Consider the following 21790-nt stretch of genomic DNA (forward strand, 5'->3'; position numbering starts at 1 on the left):
TGCTTCTATAAGATTTGTATATTTTAGTGTGTATATGTTATATACTATATATATATTTTTTTTTTTGTGTGTTTTATATTTCCATTACTAATAATGAACGACCTAATCTGCGGGGTATAGGTGTTCACACTATTTTAATGAAGTATGGCGAGATGAGCATGTGAATAATTATTGGTGTGGCGTGAAATGAACTGGAATAACACAATTGTGACGTGTTTTGGAAACAATATCTTTATTGTGGATATGAAATTGAGAGCAGTGCAGCACTGCCTGAACCGTGCCTTCAGTTAGACCAAGACCACATGAACCGTGCCTTCAGTTAGACCAAGACCACGTGACCTCATTGAACCGTGCCTTCAGTTAGACCAAGACCAAGTGACCTCATTGAACCGTGCCTTCAGTTAGACCAAGACCACGTGACCTCATTGAACCGTGCCTTCAGTTAGACCAAGACCACGTGACCTCATTGAACCGTGCCTTCAGTTAGACCAAGACCACGTGACCTCATTGAACCGTGCCTTCAGTTAGACCAAGACCAAGTGACCTCATGAACCGTGCCTTCAGTTAGACCAAGACCACGTGACCTCATTGAACCGTGCCTTCAGTTAGACCAAGACCACGTGACCTCATTGAACCGTGCCTTCAGTTAGACCAAGACCACGTGACCTCATGAACCGTGCCTTCAGTTAGACCAAGACCAAGTGACCTCACAAACCGTCCCGCTGGACTCAACACCGACACACACTGCAGCTAGATTTAAATGCCACATGAGTATATTTCTAATTTACTTGTTGAGGTAATAAATGTTCAAACATGGAAAGCGGTTTATATCTAATACTTAACAGTTACTCGTGCATTTTATTTAACATGGTTGGAAGAATCAGCAGTTACAGGAGTGAAACTGCCACTTGGGGCACTTGCTTATTCAATAGCACAATTCTAAAATAATATTGTTATTACATTTGTCATATTACAATAATAATAAAATAAAAAAACGGGTGTCTAAGACCAACCTACTCTCAAAAGTGACAGAACTACGGCGCCAAGCTCCTGACTAGAAGATAAATGTTATCTTCTTCAACCCGTTTCTATTAATAAGGTCAAAAACCACTATCACAAAGTCCTTGAAAACCTAACACGGTCTTTAAATAAAAATGTTATAGGTTCTTTAAATATCAAAAGCCAGCAATCTTTTTGAATATACAGGAAAACAGTGGGTTTGCAACACAGTCACAGTTTATATATAAATATATACATGCACATATATATATATGTATGTATATATTTATATACAATAACCTACCTAAACTTAAACAAAAAAATCATCAGAACAAATTAAAGCACTTGTGTATGGACACTTGACAAGTTCAAGCTTTTTGATTTTCGTTCAACTTCTGCTTGGAGCAAAGCGTGGGTCTCCCCTCAGTGACCCAGCAGCCCAGTGCCTGTAGACCAACACAGACATCACACCGCAGGTTAGAGGCGCTGCAAAGTCATTCATATCCTCTCCACACAACCTGCACCTCCAATGTTTGAAAATTAGAGAAATAAAGTAGTAGAAAAAAAATTGATGCAGAAATTTTAGTCAAATTTCACATGCATTGTTAAAAGGTCCCATGACACGCCACCAGGTGTGGTGTGATTAGCCGTTTTGGAAATCTGCCCCTTATGACATCATAAGTGGGCGTGTCCACCTAGATGTGTGACGGATAGATGAGCAACGTTTGCTACGGTCCACTGGGTCGGCTGGTAGACGGATCTATCCAGCACACATCTAGGTGGACACGCCTCCTAGATGACTACTATCTTGCCTGTGATGTCATAAGGGGAAGATTTCCAAAACGGCTTGTAACGGCTAATTACACCACACCTGGTGGCACGTCATGGCACCTTTAATGTAAGAAATACTTTACATGAACAGTTCGTAACCAAGAATGGATTACCTTTAAATCCTTCTTCAGGCATCCCCACTGAGAAAGAGTGAATAAAAGCATTAGACAACAATAGCATTATTTTTTAATTCATTCTCAAATTGATACATTGAGCTGCAGCAGAAGCATCCCTCACCCTGATAGACATCGTCCATGGCTGCATAATCTGCTATGGGTTCATCAGCCTGCACAGAGGAACAAGCCCAGACCGGGAGAGATTTAACCTCAACTCAACCTCATATCATTCAACAATAAAAGCACAAAACGAAAAGTATAAAAGCCTGGTGAACATTTCTTATCAAAGCCGGTGAGTTAATCTGGCAGGCCCCTCCATTCAGATTCAGATTCAGAAAACTTTATTGTCTGTCGTAACAGAAAATCTTCTTTGACGTGGCTCAACATACAAACAGGACCATGTACTGATAAGCAGTCATACCACATCAATTTCTGCGAGCACACGAGTGTGTATAGATCTTAAAACAAGTATAATGATGACGAGATAAAAGCTGTGGATACGTGTAAAGTGACAGGAGGCGCCACCTTGAGACAGACGATGCTCTCGGGGATCACGCCCAGGCTGCCTAGTGTGGCCGAATCGTCAGTCAGCCCCTTTCCCTCGATGGAGAGATTCTGGTCAAACGGGGCCACAGAGAACGCGTGCATGATCTGCAAAACACAGGGCATGTTGTGAGCTCAAGCTGGTGATGACGTCAAACACTAGCCTGGATATTAGCCAGACCAAGCTCAGATCTTAGATCTTAGTCTGCACGTTGGTCTGGGGAGGCTGCTGTTATTTTTTTCCAACACCAAGAGCCGTGATCAACGGGCCTAGTTCAACTGACTGTACGCAGTTGGCTGCTTGCCGTCGCTTCCCTGTCGTCATTGTGTTAAACCAGCCAATATTGCGGCAGGGGGAGAAGCCAGCTTGGTGATTGGCTCTCGCAAAAACGCATTGGAAGCAGAAATAAATGTATTGCTCTTCTCCAGACCCTTCTGCAGGGTGAAATCAAATCGCCAGCAGAACGGGCTGGGGGTACCCAGTCTAGTCAGACACCGTTTTGGTTTACATCGACACCCGAGTGGGACATCCAGTCCGGAGCCACCTTTGTACAAACTCCGAAACAGGGGTATTAAGTAATGCTGTCAGTTAAATGCGTTATTAACGGAGTTACACAAACCCATTTTAACAGCATTAATTTTTTTATCACGAGATTAACGTTGTTTTTTTTTAACCCTTTTATTGATGGACAGTGTTCCATTGTCTGAGAGATGATTTGCTCCAAGTGAGAATGTTAGTGTGAAATGGAACACTACAGTATATGGCAATGTTCATTTTCAATAAAAAAAAAAAACATTTGCACAAAGCAAGCCGATCCACTTTTCCACGTTGATAAGAGCATTAAAATGAGAAAAAATAATAATAATGGGACAAAAATAAATCAAGGGACATTTAGAATAGATAAAAATGTGCGATTAATCGCGATTAATCGCGAGTTAACTATGACATTAATGCGATTAATCGCATATTCTGAACCACCACCTGGCGGCAGCGGGCAGCACCTGTATCTTGAGCTCCTTGAGCGTCTGGTTGGCCGAGACGATGAGCGCCTTCTCTCCTCGGAGCTTCCTGTGCCGCGTGCTCCTCCGGATGCTCCCCGACCGCCCCACGCCCACGGGCCCCATGCTGAGTGTGGCGGCGCTGCCGTCACTCATCTTGGCGCGCTTCGCTCCGTCCTCGCCCTGTGGGAAGGAGCGGTCACACGTCAGCGGTCACGTCACGTCACCTCCTCCCCGTCGTCGTCGTCTCCGGTCCAGCTGCTGTGCAGTCCACCCCCCCTGGGGGGGGGGGGGTCTGGCCGCCGCACGGTCCGACGTTGAGGAGTCGGCGAGAATGAGACCGGGCGTCATGTTTCAAATGGAAGATATAGAAGAATAGGAGAAGAATGAATCTGAAGGATAGGTCCCGCCTCCGAGGCTCCGGTTCCCTCGGTCAAATGTCTACGGGGAACAACACGGGGTTTATGAACGATCGTACATAACAAACTCTGTGGGCGGCGGAGAGGTAAAAGCTGCGTCACGTTTTGAACTACACACTTTTTACATCTAGCTTCGAAGTAGTAAACGATTATTAAAGCTACTTTAACGGCACCGACGATCCAAAAAGCCAGTGGAAACTAGATGGAAAAGGTGTGTAGTTCAAAACGTGACGCAGCTTTTACTTCTCCGCCACCCACAGAGTTTGTTATGTACGATCATTCATAAACCCCGTGTTGTTCCCCGTAGACATTTGACCGAGGGAACCGGAGCCTCGGAGGCGGGACTTATCCTTCAGAGGTCCACGGGTGGGCCGATGCGGGTCAGGGTGTGGTCACCTGGCTGAAGTCACTCTCGCCCTCCCTGTCCGCCTTGGGGAGCTCCTCCTTCTCCTCCTCCGGCTCCGCCTCTGAACTGCTGGCGTTGAGCTCGGGAGCGGCCTCCTTTACGACCTGCAACACGCACGCACGCACGCACACACACACACTTTTAGTTTTTTCCTTAGGACAGAACCATGAAGAAAGCAGAAGGTTAATAATTTACAGAACAGAACCAACATGGCTTTACATTAAACACTGAATAAATAAAATAAGTAAACTACTGCTGTATTGCCTAATTCCCAGGTATCAGGCATTAGTGTGTAAAATGTACAAATATCTGGTTCTAGTTGCATGTGCTATATGAGACAATTTAGCTTTTAAATCGCTCCCGCCTTTTCGCTGACCAATCAGGGCGTCTCTCTTGACTGGTGCGCTCACTGTGGTTCATATTGAATGCTGGGCCACGCATTGAGAGTTGTAGTAAACCCCGTTTACCGCTTTGTCCTCGACCACCTTGCGGACGTAGATGGTGGCCTGTGTGTACTCCCTCAGGTCCCTCTGCTGTTGGAAGATGAAGCCCTCTCGACACTCCCAGCAGAGCTCTGGGAACACGACACAAACGCACTTCACTCGTCTGGGAAGAAGCCCGTCTGCACGGCCCCCGTTTCTACCTCACACCCAAGTGATATAAAAGGTCAACACACAATGGCATTGTGCTTCACATGGGTCTGCAAACATCAACGAAACTGGGTGAATGACATATTTAGAGTGAAAGAAATGTAACGTCCGCAGCACTGATTAAGCGCCCATGTTAATTTAATAAAAAATTAACAGGCTGTTCATTTTTTTAATTAAAATAATATGTGAGCTTAATCAGTGCTGCGGACGTTACATTTCTTTCACTCTATGTTACTTTATTTGTCCTGCACCTGGCCGGAAGGTTGGATGTGCACACAGCTACTTTTTTGTACATTGTGAGTGACACATCTCTGACATATTTCTATCGAGTTGTGCAACATATTCAACACTATATTTTACCAGGCTGTGTGGTGTACTGCGGCGTGGCGCCAGTCGTCGTCTCCGGGCTGGAGCAGTGCAGGGAGATCGCCTGGTCCACGATGAACAGTTTGCTGATGACCTCCCATTCGCTCGGCCAGAGCAAAGCTACACTGTGCAGGAAGAACATCACCACTTGAGACGATCCTGTTGTCCACATGGTGATCGCAAACGCACTCATTCACACTTGAAAACGCATCCACAAAAGATTTCAGGTCTGCTCGACTCATTCAACAACGATTGACCCTCAACACCCGACGCGTCTTCACGGAGCCAGCCGCTCAGGTCTCAGCCAGACCGGCTCCGACGTGTCGCGTGGGAACATCCCGCGCGGTCGGGCTCCGAGACCATGTTTGGCAGATCGGGGTCAGGGGTACTCACTGTTGAAAGTCCCCGTTGATCAGGGACTCGTAGGTGAACATGAAGCCGCCGTGGGGACAGAGGAGCAGGCTGTTGCCTACACTGGACACGGGGGATGACTTGGTGGGCCTCCTGTAGGGGCGTGGGGGTGGGGCAGATGAGAGGCAGGGAATGAGGCCACAGAAGTCCAATTCATCAGCCGGACCTGAATCTCAAATCTTAAAAAGGCCTCTCTCTAGCCAAACAGTTCTACGTTCTGATTTTGTTTGTTTCCTCCAAACAAACAACTGGCTGGTGCGAAATACAGAATGACATGCAACATCGTAGCGGCAAAGATGGTTAAGGTGACGATAGTTTCCCTGGAGCCTCTTTGATTTGATGGATGGGTTTTCTTGTGAGGTTCCTACCGAACAACACAGATAGCTCTCTCTTGAAGGCGTTCACACAATGCTCCAACACCATGTTCAGTAATGCACACCATGCCGCTGTCAGAACCACCCCTTTCCCGCTGTCGAAACCAGACAAACACGTACCTGATGAATTTCTTCCACTCATCCACAAAAAACATTGGCACTATGAAGAGAGTATCTGTGCCCTGGAATGACAAGAACACAGTGCTTTAAAATCATAGGGTCTATACAGCAGCTCATCCCAACACACAACTGAAGATTGGCACAACACATCTAACCTGACTCCATTATGTGGGATGCTAGTGACGGCTTCCCCATTGAAAAGGTGTTTGACCCTTGACCTTTACATGGTACCTAGGATCCTCAACAGTCGGTCAGTGTTTATGAAACAACAGTCTGACTAGGCCCAGGCGATATGGCTGAAAGACACATCACGATACATATTGAACATGTTTTATATTGATATTGATCAAAAGTCTATCACGATACGATAACATGTTGTTTTCTAGTCTGACCACCATGTGACCTAAAATGTGGTTCTTCTACTCCCCTTCTGATGTGCTGGAGGAAGGCAAACGCGGTTGTCTACCGCTAAGGGTTCTTATGTGCTGTCGTAGGAGGGAAAAGGCGTGGGTGGACGGACCCCATAAAGTGTGACTCCGGTTTGGCAGGAGGTCAACACGGCCCAGGTACCCCACAGGGAGCAGCGAGGCTCCTCCGTACCTGAGGCCACTTGGTGAGCATCGGCCGGTTCTTCTCCTGGAAGAGGTTCAGCAGCTGGTTCTTCTGGTCTTGGGCCATCATCTTGCTGACAGCCTCGTTGTCCTTCTCCTCCTGCTCCAGAGTCTGGGCCAGACAAGGCAGTGGGCCGGGGGTTACAGTGCAGTCAGCGTGGGGCACGTTTCCCCTCTCCAAGCGTTTTAATTATTTTCACTGTAGTCGACTGCTTGGAAGTGGGCATCAGCAGTCCTTTGCTAAAAAGTGCTTTTTGACACATTGTGATTAACTATCGTGATTAACTTAACATTGTGATTCCCTTTTCCGGGCATACAGTGCGAAACATGCGCAGATTCTAGTCAAGTGATTAACTCAGTAGATGCACACTTGAACTCTCTGGGCGACTGGCGTCTGGTCTGCTCACCAGGCACTGGCCACAGGGCTGTTGGCGTTGGGTGAACTCGGGGGCTTTGGGGAAATAGGCCCGGACCTTGGTCCACACCGCCGAGGGCACGAGTCTCCTCTCCGTCTCCAGGATGCTCAGACCCCCTGCGGGACAACAGCACCACAGGCTCACTTACCCCACCTCATACTTAAAACATCACAGCAGCTTCTGTTGGTCGTCTCTCCGTCATGTGAGTGAGTGAGTGAGTGTGTCTGTACCGTGTGTGCAGAGGATGTCTTCGTTAAAGGTCTTCATGGCTTCCTCTGAGTCTTCTGGAAGATGGGGGCCGTACTCTAAAATGAAACCAAAAACCCCAACATCTAAACAAGGGATTTTGATTATGGCCACAATGAGCTTCTGTGGGCGAGAGACCGATCTCGATTATACTAATCTGTTCACAGAAAGGGCACATTGTACTGACGACCCTCTCAGCCTGATTGTACGTAGGGGCAGTTTGTGATAAACCCTTGCTTGATAATGCACAAGCATACAGAGGCTCAGCCCTGCATCGAAGCCATGGTTTGCACCTTGTCTCGAGAATATTCCTTCTGGACGAGAACCAATGACCTAGTCAATCTAGATTCAGTGAAGTGTGCAATGCAACGGTTGTGTAAATCTCGTACAACCACTCCAACCTCTTCCGGTGGAGAAAACCTTTCACTTTGCATCAGGATCTCACACCCGTTTGTAAAGATTCAAAAGGCGATGTGTGAACCTGATGCTCCAGAAGAAGTTACACAAACATCTGGGAAGTCGTCCAGGGACACATTGGTAAGGAGCCTCTTTAAAAAAATACACCTGGCGAATGGATGAACCACCCGTCTAACACATGGATCACATGGCTCCTCATAGGACTCTGATTGGCCTGTGGTTCCCCCACAAGAGCTTCACTTGAAAGCCTTGCAAGATTGATTTTCTCGTCACCTTGGAAATCCAAGGCCGGTGATCCAAGCTGATTCTATTGGATTTCTTTTTCCAAGGCACATGTACCTCACCTTGAACTTGGAAGCCCTACCTTTGTTAATCCTGCTGTGTGCTGCCTGCCCGTTGGTCTGTCCGCTGCCGTGCATGGTCTCCTGCTCATCCTCCTCCAGCTGCTCCATGGCCAGCTGCCTCCAGCTGCGCAGAGACGACTTGCCAACCCAGTAGCCCTCCTCACTGCTGCTGCTCTCACACACACACACACACACACACTAAAGTTACAAACAGCAGCCAAAACGCTACACAAAACACATCGGGTCACTAGCTGTACATTAATATTAAGAGCGTTGCATGTTCCACAATTTGGGAAAATAAGAAGAAGAATCTGTTCTGAATTTCTTAATATTAAACACAACCACAAAAATCACACATCTGCACACGGAAACCAGAGGAGCCTCCTCACCTGAGTGTACGTTTCACCAGGTTGGTGACCTCTCTGTAGTCCTCGTTGAGCTGGTTCTTCAGTCGCAGAACCCTGCAGCGCTGGCTCACACACTCCCTGCACAGGGACGACCCTGCACACACACACACACACACACACACACACACACACACACACACACACACACACACACACACAGACACACACACACAGACACACACACACACACACACACACACACACACACACACACACACAGTCAATGGATTGATGTTGGTTCAATGTGGAAATGTTACAATCTTTGATGTGGTAAACTATTGTTGCCATGTTACTGTAGTGAAGCTTGCTACATTTCTCTGGAGAGTAGCATCAGTGTAGTGAAGCTTGAAACTACAGTATATGCAGGGGTTGACGTCCTCCATGCCACCCAAATGGTTTAGCATGTCGTTCTACACGTCTGGACTCCATTACTTCATAAAGAGTGTAAACATGAAGGACCGATGTCCTGCCAGGTCTCCATTGCTGTATTCCGATATGCATACTTCCATGAGTACACTTAAACGTAGTACACTCTCCATACCTCCATGAGTACACTTAAACGTAGTACACTCTCCATACCTCCATGAGAACACTTAAACGTAGTACACACCCATACACCAATACTCCGCAGTGCACTGACCGGAAATTACGATTGGGACTACCGCCGCGGCTCATCCCCCGCAATAAACATCCTGCTTTGAACGGTGAACTCTTTACGCATAGAAGCTATAAAAACTATAAAAACTACAAAATGACACCATTAAGTGGAAATGGAGAGAAGCCATGGATTATGTGGAAAATGCTCCAACGTTGGCTCAGCCCGGCGCCGCCTCTTCCACCTCGTAGCTAAGAGGGCTGCGGTTGAGTACGAGATGTGTGCACCGATCCACACTTGGCGCTTTGACCGTTTTTTTGAGCACACCATCGGGTCCTTTCAGTACACTTCTTTTCGCCCCGATCTTAATTGGAGCGCAGCCCTACGTACTCAACCTAAGTATAGGGAGTACGGATATTGGAACACAGCACATGTGATCTCCTGGGTGCAGGCCACCCATCATGGGGGACATGTGAAGGGACTGCTCACCGTCCAGCCGGGGCCCGCCCCCGTAGCGCTGGTACAGGATGTGGGCGGCGGCCATGGACACGCGCTTGGCCTCGCCCACCTTGTCCGGGTGCAGCTTGCCATGCGAGCACAGGAAGAGGGAGTTGTCCATCTCCTTGGTGGCCGTGGAGTCGTCCAGCCACTTCTTCAGCCACTCCAGGGGAACAAACTCGTACGGCTGGCCTACGGGGCGGGAGGGGAAGGGTCACTCCTCTCTACTGCCACTCAAAGACCCCCAGCAGGGCCCCGGGACACTAGGACCACAACGACAGCAGCCAACACCGGGTGTAGGATGGAGGTGGATCAGCCATTACGGCTGCGTGTGATCTCACTCTTCATGGTATGTGTGGCATGAGAAATATCAATGAGCTAAGGTGACCATTACCATAGTTTGATTTTAAGGTGCAGTTACTCTTTAATTATATATATTTGGTCACAGTTTTGCTATATACACTCTGGTTTACTCGTTGGCATTTTGACCCTGAATTATAGTTTTAAAAAACAGACTTTAATCAATATTACATAATATGAATACAATAGACCTCTGAAGAATAAGTCCCGCCTCAGAGGCTCCGGTTCCCTCGGTCAAATGCCTATGGGTGCCTACTGGGTTTTTGGATTTTCTGTGCTGTTAAAATAGCATTTATAATAGTTTACTACTTTAATGGCACCGACAATCCAAAAACAATCCATATAGTTGAAACTATATGGAAAATGTGTGTAGTTCAAAATGTGACACAGCTTTTACTTCTCCGCCACCCACAGAGTTTGTTATGTACGATCATTCATAAACCCCATGTTATTGCCCATAGACGTTTGACCGAGGGAACCGTGGCCTCGGAGGCGGGACTTATTCTTCAGAGGTCTATAGTGAGATCTGACGATGTCAATTGATTGGATGAGACCGCATTCCATGAGTGCTGAAGAGTATAACAGCAATGGAACTTAAACCGTTAAACCCCCCGAGGACAGGGGGCCTAGGGACAGACTTCAAACTTCAGTAGTAGGCTACCCCGGTGGGCTGGGTGGGGTGTGGACTTACCGTCTTGCACAGGCAGAAGCTCATAGAGCTCTTTGACCTCCTCGTGTTTGGCCTTGCCCTTGTCCACGCTCTGCCTCCGCATTTCTGCCATCTCCGTGCACCACTCCTCAAACTTGTGGTTGTCCTGGTCCACCAGCCGCTGCAGAAAGCCTGGGGAGACGCCAAACCAGGTCCAGGACGATTAACATCAGACCAAACTATGTAGGACAAATGGAAAATAAGAACTATGCCAGCGCGTACATGTTTGAACAAAAAGATGAGCTCAACAGCGTTGAGCCTCGCTTTTATAATGTAGAGGGAAGCCATTTCTTATATGCAGTGCATATACAGTGCCTGCTTTGGCGCTACATTTCATTTCATTTATTCATGCAAATGTATTTCCATTGTTAGTTCATTCATTGTACTTTCGTTTTGTACCAAATAGATTTGCCTTTCAAATATATTTGGTAGTATTTCACGCAGCTGCTGCGGTAACTCAACCCGAGATACTAGAAGTGGTACTACCCACCAGGCACTTGAACGTCATTGGCGGTGGGGTCCATGCTCTCCTCCTCTTGGACCTTGTACACCAGCATGTAGGCATTCCTGGAGCAGTGGTAGCCTTTGCTGCATTTGGGCTTCCTTGTTTGGGATTTCACCGTCTCGGCTAGCACGGAACAATGACAACCATAATGTTCACGTTAAGGACCTGGTTCTTTACATGAATACCACCTCATGTCTCTACGCCCCTTGGACCTGGATCATTACATGAATACCACCTCATGTCACAATGCCTCTAAGACCTGGTTCTCTGGACCTGAGAGCTGACCAGACACTTGCTGTTTGTGAATATAATGCCCGGTAATTCATTACACAGCCAGGGAATCCAATGTGACACGTATAATAATTTATTCTCTTAACACACCGACTCTTTGTGACATCCTTGCCCATGAAGGAAGCGTGTCTATGGCTTCTCTGAAGAGTTCAGACCGGGGGTCCATCAGGTGGGGAAAACCAACCAACAGCAACTACAATCACTAGTGTGGCGCGTGTTTGTGTTCAGTTGAGTTTAGCAGCTACTTACCGATGTCCTCCTCAATGCCCAGCTGCAGCTTCTTGCCCTCCATCTTCTCGATCTCCTCGTCGTTGAACTTGTACCAGTCGCTGGTGCGGGCGTCCTTCACGTGGGCAATGTAGTGGCCGGAGTAGGCGCTCACTCCCCGATGGATCAGCACAGCACTCAGCTCGTACACACACTGCTGGTCTGGGGGGTGAGGGAGGGCAGGATACATGGGTTACATGGTGACCGGCGACAGGAAACACAGGACAGGTGAATGATCCCAGTGTTGAGACTGCTTTGAGGACTCGTTGAGATTAAGACGTGTAATTGATTAGAGTTTTTGGATGTTCCTGGCATCCCTCATACGGAAAGTTAACATTGATGGGAGACAGTACAATAACAGAACAATACTAATCAACCCGCCCAAGTAAAGCCTATGTTTGGGGAAAGAAATACATAGCTTGGTGGCTAGTTTGTAGTTATTTTGATGTGGAAAGGCCCTTAGTTGATGAACTAATGATTAATCAAACATTAATTAAAAAAGCTTTTAGTTAACGAGGAACTAATAATTAACAAAACCTTATTATACAATGGTAGAGGATAAATCGTTGCCATTTTGTTTAGTTTTAGATTTAGTTGCCCCATATTTTACCACAATCTGATGTTGATTAGCCATTACAAGCCACGTCAAAATATACCCTCTAGTGACATCACAAGTGGGGGTGTCCACCCAGATGTATGATGGACAGATCAGCCTACCAGTTGGTACAGTCCGCTGGCAGGCTGTCCAGTGGCTCATTAATCGTCTCCAATTATTAAATGTTTGGTTAAAGAATGGTTCATCATTAACTAAAGGCTTATAAATGACTGCATGCAATATAAAGAGTTTCCAATGCATTTGGGGCTGAGAGATCTAGGAAGGAGGGGGAGGTGTTGTACCTATGGTTACGACCCACAGAAACATTGCAACGCTTTTATTTTTAAGCTAATGCCGTCGTTGTGTCTGAGCGGTATAATGGCCGATGCTGCACATGAAACTTGCCACACACGTCATTCTATAGGCGTATCTCAGCCATCAATGCCCAACACTGCCTGGACGCAGTGCCACTCATCCATCACACCCTGTGTTACTGTACCCTCTTGCCGTCAGTGTCTCTGTGTAATGACGTTGAACTGCCTCATTAAAGGGCACTTAAAGTAGAGTTGAATGTTCTCAAACTGGTGGGCGGTAGGCATGGGCGATTCACGAACGATTCGGTCAGAACGAACGAATCCCGAAGGTGAACGACGAGAACTGATTCCCAAAAAGAAGAGAACTGATTCCTTTTTTTTTTTTTTACATAAAATAAAAATATGGTCACGTAAATAAAAGATACAAACTAACAGAGCTTCGTCTCCCCTCGACTTCATATTGATTGAGTCTAAAACGTTCTCATATTGATCGAGTCTAAAACGTTCTCAAACCACACGTCTAATGCTCGAGCGGCGTTGTAGGCTAGTGCTACAGAAATGAGCTGTTTTCCTGAGCACCGTCACCGTCTGAGACCTTCTGGTGGTTTTAAAGGCTCCGTTTGTGGGCGTACCTCATATTTAAAAGCAAAGCGGTGAGGCCAGACACCTGAGATGCCCTGCTAAATGACGTAACTGACCATATGACTTAACAAACTGAACGAACTGAACGAACGAATCAAACGAACGATTTGTGATAGTGAAGGGAACTGAAAGAACTGATTCCCGGAAAAGAATCATTTTGCCCATGCCTAGTGGGCGGAGACCGGCAAAAATAGGATTTTACACCCATTTTCTCGAAATGACGGTCTTATTTAAGTAAGTGACAAAATGGCATGCTATGCTAAGGACCATACAAGACATATGACCACATGGTTGGGGTGTACCTCCCCTTAACACAGCGGTCGTAGGACACCAGCATCAGCATTTGGCCATCCACAGTGAGGCCTTTGAAGGAAGCGTAGATACCTTGCGGGGTCTCCAGGAACGGCCCCATGTCCAGCTGCTCCGGGAAACTGATGAAGGTGTTGAGCTTCTTCTTGTGGCCCGTTGTCCTTGAAGAGAAAATAAATGCCACCAGTAAGAGCTTCCGACGCAGAGGTACCCTTCCTCCTCCCCCCTGAAGTGTCCCGTGTTTGTAGCAGCTCTCTAAAAGGCGCCCGAGTATTTCTTCTAGGGCAGGGCTTCCCAACCAAGGACCGGCATATTCATGAAGACATTTGGAGGACCGGTGTTCAATTTGAATGCATAATTTTAAGACGCATCATTTTTAAACTACGGATGTGGCAAGATGGTTTATGTTTCACATTCACAACAATCAAAACCACAGCAATGAAATGCTTGAGGTTCAGGCTGCTTTCAACAATGCAATAATATAAAATACAATTTATATGAGAAACACAAGAAAAGTCACCTGAGACTTTAATAAACACAAAAGTAATGCAAAGACAATAACCTTTTGCATTTACGGTGCTTAATTTACAGTGGTTTAGTTGCACATCATGAACTACGTGGCAACAAAGGCTAATTGTCTGAATTGAATATACCAATATTTAAACATTCAGAACAATTCACAAAATATTTCCCTTTTCTCCACTACGAATAAGTGTATGGAGTGTGTGTATAGCCCAAGTTATTACTTTTTTTTTTTTTTTTTTACTTTACTGGAAATATTTCGAGGCGTGGTTGTAACGGGTCCAAGGACGGGGGGTTGGGACTCGCTGTTCTAGGGGACTGACCTGTCGAAGACGAAGCGCATCAGCTGCAGGTTGAGGGTGCGCGGCAGGCTGTGCAGCTTGATGCGCCGCGTGGCACACTGCTTGTTCTGGCAGCTCTCGCAGAAGTAGCGGTTATCTCCGTCCAGCTTCTCTTCCTGCAAGGCAGGCACACGGCTTCCTGATTTTAATGCTGCTTCCTCGTGTCACGCGTTTTGTCACAAGTAGCTCGGCAGGGCGACGATGGATAAGGGGAGGCCGGTGTGGTAGGTGTAGAAAGTACACCGGTTTGACTTTTCCCTACGACATGAATTTCGGCAAAACTGTTCAACGGGTATAGAGTAAATTGATTGAAGAAGAAAAAGAATGACAGACGCACGCTTCACTGATCTGTGCGGAGTCGGAGATAAGGCATTCTACACGGCCCACTCCAGAACTCCCCCAAAGTGATGCTATAGTGGAGCTGTGCCAGCATTTAACTAATTAGAAAATAGTGGCACTGTTACGACGTTTTAGTTTAGTTCACGTCGTCAAGATTCTTGCCCATTTAATTTCTGAAACGGTTCACCTAATTAAATAACACGTTTTATGTGAATGTCACTTCAAAAAGAAAAAGTACAATATCACAAGTCACATGTTGTGTGGAGGAAGTAAGCGAGGGAGAACCAGGGAGAATGCAGCCCAGTGATATGCAGGCTGGTTACTGCATCCTACAACCGAGACCAACAAAAAGCCTTCTATGGTAAGTGAAGCGTACCTTCATTGTGAGCCCAGATGAATTATGTTAAAGCAGGATAACTTCTCAGTGACTGGCCCTAATGACGGCGCGTCTTGTGCACAATAGTCGAGTCACGTGATAGGCTCCTGCAATCGGCAAATTTCAAGTTGATCGGCCAATCACGTGTCCACTAGGGTCGGGAAAAATAATAGATTCTTCGATGCATCGCGATTCTCTCTAGAACGATTCTGTCTCAATAAAAAAAAAAAAAACTATTTTTTTTTCTTTTTAAATTAAATTTGTTCGCCTGCTGCAACATTCTGTTCACCTGCTGCAGAGTGCTACAGAAAACTCCTTTCTGCCTGCGGGTTCTCTGCGCAGAGAACCGACTTTATCTAATATAAAATATTAGACAAGGTAATTCATCTGTTAATTGTCTTAATGATCATCACAAAAGTAGGAAGGGATTAGCAAACTGAGTAGCAAACTCAGATGTATATATATATATTTTGAAAATCACTCATGGAAATGTACGTAAAAAATTGTTGCATCGAGATGCATCGATAATCGTTTTAGAATCGAATCGTTGACCTCTGACTCGGAATCGAATCGTGAGATTCCCACCCCTAGTGTTTGTGTTAGTGTTGAAAACTAAATGCTTGGTCACGTCTGATGACAATAACCTTTTGACGCACGTTAAAAAATGATGCGATATGCAGCATATTGAAAATGCCGCCGGGGAAAAGACAGATGGATTACTCAACCTTTATAGCCTAGTGAAGGCGAGATTATACTCCCTTTGACTGTCAAAAGGCAGTATAAGCTGTCCTTGCAACAAAATAAATGTATTTAGAGGATTTTTTACTTACTACTTTAGTCCAAGTGTTAAATAGTGTCAAAAGCAACCTACATTCATGTACTGAGGTGTCATTAAACATTTGCTGAATGATCAACACATACCTGTACAGCAGATAACGATAAGTATAGGTCTAGGATTCTAGTTTACGGATGCAATAACAACAGTGTTAAGAAATGCAAATAGGCTGTTACCGCCGCCTTGTCCTACAAATTGTGTGTTAAGGGTTACTATTCACTGGCAAGAGCCGTAGATAATCTTTTTTGGTTACGTTGCCTTTTCGTAAAATAGAAATTGCATCGTATGAGTTCATCCCATTCAACTCAATGGTTTGTTTACCAATTTAATTGTGTGACAAAATTGCAACGAACAATGTAGTGAAAAAAGACCAGGGCCCCGTTTCCCGATAACGATGGATCCATGCTCGTACGATCCATTGTACGATGGATCTCACGATGCATCGTTAATTTTAGGGGAGCGTTTCCCGAAACTCATCTTAACATGAACGCGCGTGCTCTGCTCTTACAACGTCGTAGGATTATAGCTGTCTACTGACACGGTGCTGAAATGGGCTCGGTAGGAGGGGGAGACGCAGGAATGTTGTTGGATTCAACTATATATTGTGGCAGCAAAAAAATATCTCCCCATCAAGGCCAACAGCAGAGTAGCCTACGAAAAGAATAGACTAAGATGAATGCTACAAATATCAAAACACAATTTAGTAGGTCTAGGCCGACATATGCTATATCAGTCCTAATCCCGAACGCACCGTGCGTACATTGTTTCACGGCATTTTCTCCTCTGAAATAATTCCATATTAAAAAAATAAAAAATAGCATGTGTCTGTGTGACAATAAACATGCTTTGCGCCGCAAAGAGGGCAGACTTTCTCTGACTCCTGCATTCCGTTTCAGTGATTGACGCGCTGCGCACTCTCTAGAAACTTTGGTGTCAACATTAAAAATGCAACGTTCCATTCATTCATTATCATTCAAATGCAGAGGCATTGACACGGCTATTGCTGGTCTAGATCGATTCCTGCCCATATTGTTGGGTGGTTGATGATTGTTGATGGTTGAATTAAAATCAGAGGGAGACAGCAAGTGCCGCTCGCAAGCGACCTCCCACACGAGCTACGGAATCATTTGATTTTATTATATGCCTTGTGATAGGGTTGCCTTGTGACGTGGCGCATGGATTTTTGGAATTTTAAATTGCTGCAATAAGTTATATTTGTGTTGACTTCTAACATGTCTCTGTCTTTGCTGTTTAAATCTAACAGTAGTCTACGAGTAATATATATGCGAGAACCACTGTTTTTGGGGTATTGCGAAATAGCGCCAGCTGGACATTCAGTGGTATTGGATGATGTGTTTTAATAAAACACATCCAATACACGGAATGTCCAGCTGGTGACTCCACTGAGGCTATAGTAACGATGCATCTTAGTGCTTAACGAGTACCCCTGTAGCCGTCGTTAGCTACGACGGTTTTAACGACGTCATTAGGCTAACGATGCTTTCAGGAAACAGGGCCCAGGAGATTGAAATGTAAAAAGACCTTAGGAGCCGTGAGTCAGTGCTCTCCGTCGCCACGGACAACATGACGCCTCTTCACGTGTTTGTTTACTTTCCTTTTGTGCCTGTTACCAAGTAAATACCTGGTAAGAAAGAAATGTTATTGGTAGAATGCCCTCTAGTGGCCAGAACGTTAAATAGTGGCATTGGCCATGCAAAAACCTGTGCATAGGTACATAGTAAGTATTAATAGGCTCAATTTGAGCATTAAAAGTTAGAATATAATTTGAATATCATAAATAGTAAGGAATGAAAATTTTATGGGATTATAGAGGAACATTGACAGCTCCATACATACATCAAATAACTGCAGAGTTTTTGAATATTGGGCGATATATCAATAGCTGTCAGTTTTTACCCCCACAATATCGGTATCGGCCCCTAAAATTCGGTCCGTCGGGCTCTTGTTTTGCAATATAATTTGTTAAATTCGGTTACGTTTTCTTCTATAGAATTACAGTAACAGCTTAGCAACCGTCGCCATCGACAGGAGCTGAATGATCACCACCACCTTTTCTCAACACAGGCATACAGCGGAACATGAATGGTTTGCGTGTTGAGTTCAACTGCACAAGGGGTACCTTGAGGAACTCTGTGATGCACTCAGTGAGGTTCTTGTGGCCTTGGATGTTGAGCTCCAGCTCATAGAATCTGGACGGAAGAGGGGATGCTCGGCCACACTGGTTACAACTGTGCAGAGAAACAAGCACAAAGACGCTTAGACACCAGCTCTTCTTAATCATTTATTTTTGGACATAAAATGTAATTCAAGTTAGACTTTGTGTGATTCATAATAATAAGAGTAATAGAAGTCTGTCTTCTTATACCCCAACATGATTTTTTTTGAAAATGTGTGCATTCTTTGAAGAGACCAAAAGCAACAATGCTTAAGCACCACTAGAATGTCTTCATGTCATCAGACAGTCCCGGTGAACTTCACGGGCGACAAACGCATAATAACCACATAAGCTAACATGCAAACGCTGAGTCAGTCTTGGAGTCAGGCCCTTAGGAGTAGATATCTTACACAGTAACATAGGAGAACTGTCCGCAGAACTGGCGCTGAATGATGTTCTGGAGAGTGGTGCTCTTCTGTTTGGATAAGGTGTCCTCCAACAGGGACAGGAACAGTTTGGAGAACTCCTGGGCGTCCTAGGGTGCAGAACAACCCGACGACAAAAGTAGGAGCACAAAATGATGATGCGTTTCAAGATGTGAAAATGGTTTGCCTTATACCATCAGGATTGTTGTTAAAGAATCTTGCAGGTTTTGACATGGTTATTGTTTGATGATCAGTTAAACACCGACATGCTTTAATGTTTAGGAAAAGCTGTGAAAAAAGTGCTTGCACAACTTAATTGTAGGCCAAATTCATATATACATATACACATACATACATACATACATACATACATACAATCCAATATAGTGCAAATCCCATTTTAAATGCCACTTATCTTTGTACCAGTATATCATCTTATGTAACTGTCCTAGGGAATGACAGCCTATGGACAGTGTGTTTTGGTGTGCATGCTGGATACACACTGAATTGTAGACATAGTGGATATGACTTGACTTCTGACAGGTATGAATTGAACTTTGATTCTACTAAGAAAAATTGAAGTGAAATGAGTGTTAATGAATACTGCCTTTGATTGGTTATGTTCTCCTAGGGTATAATATTGTTAGCAGATGTTTGGGGTGAGTCTCACCTGTTGTTGCCCCGTATCCAGCCCCAGTGCTTTCACCAGCCCCGATGGGTCAATGTATCTTCGGTTGCTGTTTTGCAGTAGTGCAAATAGATATTGGAGATGTTCGCAAATGGACTCAGGTTCGTAATCTGAAATGTGGATAGAGAAAAAGACCATGCAGCAATTTACATTAATATATTATATATACAAATAAACATTTGCGATCATGATATTTTACAGATTGATCACTTAAAAACATTCGCTTTTAGTTTGGCAAAATTTTCAATTTCAATCCTCAATTTAATTTCGAAAAAGGAATCACAACGAATAACTTGATAAACAGCAGGTCGCTGTCGCTGTTTTTGACAGGAGGTGTTGAGTATTTCTAAATGGTTTTAACCAATAAACCTACAGTAAATTCAGACAGGTCAATAAGAAACTATTATGGGACGGCATATTGCTCAAGAATGACTAAAGGTTCGGCTACGGACATTGGAGATAGAAAGACGCATATTCTTTCCTTACACAGTACAAGTCGTAACTCTCATAGTCTCTGGTAGCCTTTAAAAAGTACTAGGCATGGCTAAATCCTACCATTGACGGCCAATGATCCGCAGATGATGACATTACCTAGTTGGATGTTGTGGTCCTGGGCACGAGGGTTTTGGCACAGGTAGAGGCTCCTGCGCAGCTCTAGGTTGTGGAACCATACTTGCAGGAATGTGTTAACATAACATGTTGCTCCAAGGTTTGTCAGGCCCACAAATGTGTTCTGTGGAATCAAGTGTTCATATATGAGCTTTGCAATAGGCCTCTGTGATGAAGAACCCGAGAAAGAGAACAGCGGTGAAGCACGACACATTGGGGGAAATACCTTGTCTCGACGCTCTGAATTAGGGTCATCGATGTTGTGGAAAGCATTTTCATCGATCTCTCCCAACCAGGCCTGTTCTCCGATACCCACAAGGCAATTAGGGTTACCTTTACAATTCCTCCTGCCCCAATGAAAACCGGTTATTCACTTTTCCACTGCTATCAAAATGCATACATTGAAAACTTGTGAGGTTTGTCATGGAAGTATCACATAATAAACTGCTCTTACGAGAAAACGTAAATATTTTTTTAGTAAATATTGTACATTTGTATTCCACCCCAGCAGAGAGTGATGCGGGGTTGGAGGGATGCGAGCTCCCGGGTCCACCACATACCTGCACGTCCCTCTTCTGCAGGCGGGCACATTCACACGATAAGATAACTCGACGTGTTCCCGGCCGATGTCCTCCGGCTTCACGGTCTCCACCCACCGCCAGGCAGCCTTCTCCAGCTGCAAACGGGGCGCCATAACCTAACAAACCCACAGCCGAGAAGCGGGCAGAAAGAGGTCAGCGAACCGCGGCCTAGCAGACCTGTTGTGGTCGGTGCTAATGTTGTTAGCTGGGCGGTGCGTCGGTCATCCTGCTGACTGCAGCTAGCTTAGCATCGTCAGGCAAACCCCGCATTTCCCCGCATCACCTGGTTTCAAAAGTAATCCGTCCCAATTCATTAGCATTTACGTGCGCCGACTCAATGGAGAACTTACAATGAAAAGAAACGCACGGTACCGTAACCGAGCGGTATCGAGCGGGACTCGTTAAATCAAACTAATATCCATCACTAGCGCTAGCTCGGAGGTTAGCACAACACAAGAGCTATGCTAACGAGTCCAAATCAAGCGTATACAACCCGATACGCATTTCATTTCAAAGAATAAATATATTTTAACCTTGTCCTTGGTGAGCTATTGATTAAATTTCCATTTTCACATTTTAGTCAAAAAAATATTTTAGATTTAGCGCCCTTGCGTCAGTTTATAAATAAATTATTCCTCTGCTCCACAGCAATACGACGTCAACACTTGACGTCGCCTACGTCATCCTACGCTCTTGCCCCCAAGGCGCTCTGAAGCTCTTACCATTGAACCCCTTTATTGTATACAAGGGATTACAATGTCCAGGGGACAGGAAGGGGAAAAGAGGGGGGAAATGAGAAAGAGAGGGAAATGGAGAAATAGTTCTCTCTATTTTCTATAATAATTTCATAATAAAATAAAATAAACTACAAAACACATCTCCTTAGCCAGTGTATCGGCAGGTCAGTGTTGATATTCTTGAGGCAAACAAACTTAAAACATTTAGCAAGCATTGTAGTTTTCAAAATTATTTTTAAGGCTGTATTTACATTTGTGGCATAAATATAATTAGCCTTGTGATATATTTCCGCATCTGCATTTATTTGAATGCTCTAATAACTATTGCTGCTTTTCCACCGACCAGCTCAACTCGCCACGCATTAGCGCGGCACGTCGCGGTTTGGTTCCAGGCACGTCGC

General features: G+C 45.2%; 1 protein-coding gene across 6 annotated transcripts; it reads right to left on the reverse strand.

Annotated features, from left to right (window-relative positions):
- Positions 1-246: 246 nt before the first annotated feature.
- On the reverse strand, positions 247-21314 carry usp48 (ubiquitin specific peptidase 48). Of its 6 annotated transcripts, none has more exons than XR_014633163.1 (29): positions 21186-21314; positions 20632-20768; positions 20298-20415; positions 20054-20195; positions 19445-19572; positions 18760-18884; positions 18314-18422; positions 14606-14739; positions 13836-13921; positions 11883-12062; positions 11328-11465; positions 10820-10969; positions 9760-9960; positions 8658-8769; positions 8289-8437; positions 7492-7566; positions 7253-7377; positions 6835-6957; positions 6235-6296; positions 5723-5833; positions 5324-5454; positions 4781-4887; positions 4304-4417; positions 3492-3671; positions 2472-2597; positions 2068-2116; positions 1944-1970; positions 303-1445; positions 247-270 (listed from the first exon to the last, which is right to left on the reverse strand). XR_014633163.1 is itself a non-coding variant. In XM_084463841.1 (28 exons), exons 2-28 carry the CDS (start codon positions 20763-20765, stop codon positions 1423-1425), a joined length of 3162 nt encoding a protein of 1053 aa, XP_084319967.1. In that variant the 5' UTR covers positions 20766-20768; positions 21186-21314; the 3' UTR covers positions 293-1422. The 6 variants fall into 6 exon arrangements, 1 of the variants encoding a protein (XP_084319967.1); XR_014633164.1 differs by having other exon boundaries at positions 249-270; positions 20298-20418; XR_014633165.1 differs by having other exon boundaries at positions 249-270; positions 20298-20418; positions 21003-21313.
- Positions 21315-21790: the final 476 nt, after the last annotated feature.

The sequence above is a fragment of the Micromesistius poutassou genome (genome assembly GCF_964030765.1).
Source record: "Micromesistius poutassou genome assembly, chromosome: 2".
NCBI lineage: Eukaryota > Metazoa > Chordata > Actinopteri > Gadiformes > Gadidae > Micromesistius > Micromesistius poutassou.